Source organism: Phalaenopsis equestris, unplaced genomic scaffold (genome assembly GCF_001263595.1).
Source record: "Phalaenopsis equestris unplaced genomic scaffold, ASM126359v1 Scaffold233289, whole genome shotgun sequence".
NCBI classification, from domain to species: domain Eukaryota; kingdom Viridiplantae; phylum Streptophyta; class Magnoliopsida; order Asparagales; family Orchidaceae; genus Phalaenopsis; species Phalaenopsis equestris.
The window spans coordinates 2,479-7,792 of record NW_018251240.1 but is presented as its reverse complement, the minus strand read 5'-3'; the positions used below and the strand labels follow the sequence as shown (position 1 = coordinate 7,792).

The 5,314-nt window shown below is 36.8% G+C and overlaps 1 protein-coding gene across 1 annotated transcript; it reads right to left on the bottom strand.

Annotated features, from left to right (window-relative positions):
- Window positions 1-1,912: 1,912 nt before the first annotated feature.
- LOC110038613 (autophagy-related protein 13b-like) lies at window positions 1,913-4,946 on the bottom strand (the record flags this gene model as incomplete). The annotated part of the gene is given in 3 exon segments (XM_020743503.1): window positions 1,913-2,085; window positions 2,820-4,532; window positions 4,917-4,946. Coding segments are annotated over 3 exon segments (1,916 nt in total), but the record flags the coding sequence as incomplete, so codon positions are not given.
- Between the last annotated feature and the right edge of the window lie 368 nt (window positions 4,947-5,314).

Here is a 5,314-nt window from a genome sequence, read left to right as displayed (position 1 = left end):
GAAGTTGTGATGATAAGAAGTTGTGATGATATTTTCACTTCGATCTTAATTACTTTCAATCTGGCCAATTAATTTGTTAAAATATGTTGAGTTTTACAACTAAAGTGGAGATTACATCCAAGATTCAGGGAGGTCAAAAATCTTGGAAGTTGGGTGCAAATAAATAGGGAATTAAAATTATCGGGCGTAGAATTGGAGATTTTAGAGTGACAGACTAAAATTCCCAATTCGATCCTATCGTTTAGGTGCTGAAGTGTAGATGTTAGCCCTTCAGACGAGGGGAAAGTGGAAACGCCAAAGTGAGAGCCGGTATCCTCCCAGCCTAACCACAGATTCAGCAAACAAGCGTAGGATTAGTCAATGTTATTTATGTCTGGACCAAAGGGTAAAGAATAGGTATGCTCATATTTGGCACAACACAATTTGAACTGATTCACTTTATCCATTCACTATAATTTCTTGACAATGAGAAGAATGTTTTCTTATATATTGAACATCACATTAAAAACTTTATTAGTATAATTAGTTATTTAAGAGTTATTAAAATTACATATTTATTTCAATTGTCTATTAGTGACAGATAAGCAATTTGAATTCCATTGTTGCGATTAAGTATTGTTTTTCTAAAATCTCAGTTCGTAGTTTTAATATTACTCTCTGTGGGATCGATATCTAGGACTCCATTAGAGCCTTATATTACTTGAGCGATACGTATACTTGCGTTGATAAGTGTGACTTTACCATTATTAAATATTTTATATATACATCTTTATCGAATCTATAACTTATTAAGTTTTTGGTTTCGTTGCTGAGGAATTAAATATTTTAGCAGCAGTATTAAATACGTGTATTTTTAAGCATATATAAAGTCGCTGTCAGTAAGCTAAGATTTCAATGTAAGAAAATAATAAGTTAAAATGGATTCAACACAATAAGTCTCTCTCCCACTCTAAAATTAAAGAACTGGTATAAAGAAAGTTCAACCTTCCTTCAAATCTTGTTAGAACAAAGTTTGACTTCGAACCTTGTTTTGATTGAACTAATTTGAATTTGGGTTCAAATCAAACTTGAATTAGGTTCGAATTTGTACATGTTCGACCCCCTTTCAGGACTGTGACCTCAAAAAACAATACGCAAATATAAAATGTTATACCAAGATGGGGTAATTTGATTCAAAATAAGCTTTCAAATATATTTTCATAAAAAATAAACAACCAGTATATTTATCCAATTTCTTCTACTACGAGGCAGATAAGGTAAATTTCCCAATAATGAAAGTAAATTTCTAGTTAATATATTTTATTTATATTTATTTTTACGAAATCAACCTAAATCCTAGATATGAGGCACATGCCTCTTAAATATTGAGTCAAGGCACACATTATATACTGTGAGGCAAATGCCTCACATGAAAGGCCATGAGACGTACATATCAGGGCATATATTCTTCAGAGGTGTTGAGTCTCTCATATTATACAATTTTAAATCATGTATATAACATAAGAAAATGAACAATATCAAGAACAGAGAAACAAATAAAATCTACATTCCATGCAATTTGCACCACATATAAATGTCCAGGAATTCCAAGAAGTATCATTCGTCAAAAAGCTCATTAAAAAAAGCATTCATGTGGTGACTATACATTCTATCTTTTAATGTGGTCAGAAGCATATTCTGTGAGAAAAGGCACTTGTTTGATTTCCCAAATACACTTCTGCACATACCTTTCAGTGAACAAAAAAAGAAACAAAAGCAGAAGCATGAATAATGATCGCATCATACCAAAAGTAAATACATAACAAATTAATTAGAAACAATAGAAGGAACATGGCATCATATTGCATCAAGTTCAGAACATCAAGCGAGGGAATAATAAGAACAATGCACATTAGAGACCACAAGAGGATACCTGTATGAAATTATGGTCCCATTATCTTCAGCAAAAGGACAGGAAAAGACAGAATTATCAAAACTATCCATGAAAAACAACCTATTTGAGCTTCTACATGACATTCGTGGTGGGCTGCAAGAAGATTTCAAGCCAGAGAGGTACCCTGTAAATTCCTCCCCAGTCGATACAATCTAGAACAAAAGAATTAAAACCGCAAAGCCCTTCAGACATAAACTCAAAAACAGATATAAACAACAATCTAGAATAGAAAGTGCTAGTTATTGTTGGCTTAGAGACACAACGACAGGGGGTGAATTGGTTGTGCAATGATAATTTAAACATTTTTGAGATTCTTCCAATTCAAAATCCTCACAAACAAACACACAAGCATATTGAAGAATCTAACCAAAACGTATATATACTAAAAATACTAGAGTACAGATGTAAAAGATAAAATCAACAAGATCAGGCTAACAAATACTTGGAGAGTTCAAGTACTAAACACAAAAAAAATGATTACAAAAGTAATATCTAGCCACATGCTTGAAATCAAATGAATCAATCCTAGAAATGTGACATCACACAATTAAACTATAATGCAAATTAAATGATAAAAGCAGTGGACGAATGTTTGAACTATTGAACAGTACATTTTAGATCCATTTAATTAAACAAACTGTAGCAATTAGTACATTAAACAACAAAGTTGCAATTTTAAACACAACAAATTTAATCAATTCTGCACAACATTGATTACTTCAATATTCTCACCCCCAAACTTACCCACGAGCGTGAACATGCATCCTTGGTGTGCCTTTAAGCCAACCCCACACCCCACCTGCTCTAAGTGTGTCTTTATGCCAACACTTATATCATAACAAACCAACTTATTCTTTTCTATACTAAGTTGTAAGATGATTGATACCTTTGATAGTGCCATTTCAGTCTGAAACATCATGAGCCTCAATGATTCTTTGTTTAAGGGCAGTTTATTTCCCGGTGAATATGTTTTAGAAGCACATAATGTGTTCTCTTGAGTTCCAAGGGTATCTAGTTGAGAAGCCCTAGCCTGCCTCTTGGTCTTAATATAAGGAGATGGAGACAGACCTTGATTTTGACCTGCATCACTTCCCTCCTGCCTAGGCAATTGGATACTAACCCGAGCACTCTCTGAGTGCAAAAAAACTCTGTTTAGATGAGTTGGACAAGATTGGGATGATGATGATGGTGAAAATGATGGAGAGGGCCTACAATCCTCAAAATTACTTGCATGGCCAGAAAATGAAACGTGGGAGATAGAGCATGGCGATGCAGAATTTTCAAGCAAAGGATGACCAGAGGGTACACGGGGACTTAAATTATGATGCAGAGCTAGGAAATCATATGTAGGAGATGGAGTAGGAGAATAGAAATATGTTTCTACATGATCATTACAAAATGAAGCGTATGAAGTTGCTGATCCAACAGTATGAAGAGATGATAACCTCATAAAAGGACTGACAAGTGGGCTCCCCACATAATCCATTTTAAATTCTATAGAATGGGATGATGATGATGGTGAAAATGATGGAGAGGGCCTACAATCCTCAAAATTTCTTGCATGGCAAGAAAATGAAACGTGGTTGATGGAGCATGGCGATGCAGAATTTTCAGACAAAAGATGACCAGAGGAGATACAGGGACTTACATTATGATGCAGAGCTTGAAAATCATATGTAGGTGATGGAGTAGGAGAATAGGAAGGTGTTTCTCCATGATCATTGCTCCAACTATGCCGTCGACAAGATGAAGCGTATGAAGTTGTTGATCCAACGGTAGAAAGAGATGATAACCTCATAAAAGGACTGACAAGTGGGCTCGCCACATAATCCATTATAAATTCTATAGATATGGGAGTGGAAGGCCCCGAGCTCACAACCTCGAGCGTCTTTAAATATGCAACAGAAACGGACAATTTTCCAATAAAAATGTCGAGTAACCCAAAATCATGTTGGCTCATCTCAGCATCTTCCTCTCGACTGAATGGCTCAGCAATCGAAGAGATTCTATGAGAAAGGATAAGGGAGTGCATCTGCCTCGGGGCCTGGAGATCCCTGAAGAGCTTGTAGGCGGGTAGAAGCCTAACCATTGTATACAGGGATCTAAGCAAAACAATGATCCTTCTGTAAGCCTTCTGGTACATGATCTCCATTCCGGGCTGTTTTATTCTTTGACGCTCGTATTGCACAATCCACCTCTCCACAATCTTTTCACTTTTACTTCGACGTCCATATTCACCTCGTCCTGTAGAAAGATTCCGTACAAACACCCCGCCAAGATAAGCACAACTCTCATCCCGATCTGTTTTCCCACTATCCAACACAATGTCAAGAACCAATGGCTCAAGGTAGTTCTGCATCCACATATCAATGTTATCAAGGGCAGCAGGGCAACCTTTTAGGGCTAAGTTGAACCATTCATCTCGTGGTCCTATATTCAATGGAGGTGAAGAGGAACGAGATGAGAAGAAAGTTTCAGCATTGTCGTGTTGGGCAGAAACGTCTGGGGACCTCGATTGAAGAATGACGTTGACAAATTTGGCAAAAAATTCGGCAATAAATTTCTCCATTATGCCTGGCTCTGATGTGGAGTTGGAAGGCTATGATGCCATATGAGATTCAGAACTTGAAACAAGCTCTAAAAGCTCGGTATCAATTCTGAAATTTCAACCAAAACATCCTTGAAAACCCTAGAAAGACACTAGAGACGAAGAATTTGGTTAACCAATGCTTGCCGACCAATTTCCTGGAGTTCTAATAAAGATGAACCATTACTAATTTAGGGCAGCGCAAATGCCGGACAAGAAAGGCTCATGACAGAATTTGGAAACTGCGAATTCAAAACCATTCACTGCAGGGAGAAAGGAAAGGCAACGAGGCGACGCCTTGTTATTTTTGAAACCATGGACTGTAGCAAACAGGCTCGATCTATACAAGACCAAACCGGTTCCGAGCCATGAACGGGCTCTCTCTTTCGCGCTCACTTGTGATCCAGGAAAAACGAACAGAGGCATCGCTCACGCGCCTTTTATCCTCTACCAGCCAACAAGAAACCACATCTTAGACTACTTCGATTCGGAGCCCCTTTCTTTCAAATTTCAACTTGGATCTTTCAAATTTCAACTTGGATTTTCTATTTTCAGTTCTACAAAAATTTTTATCCTTTCTTATATTCTTTTCTTTCAATTATTTTCTTTGCACGTTCTTTAAGAAAAAATTACAAACATACCATACATGTACATACTAGAAATACAAGCAAGAATCTCAAAGAGAACAAATGACCAAGATGATAGGGTCTCTTTTCGAGGTAAGCAATTAACCGACTATTTAAGGTTGAGCATGAAGCAACGTCTCCAAACCCGGGATAAGTTCAAGCTCCGGA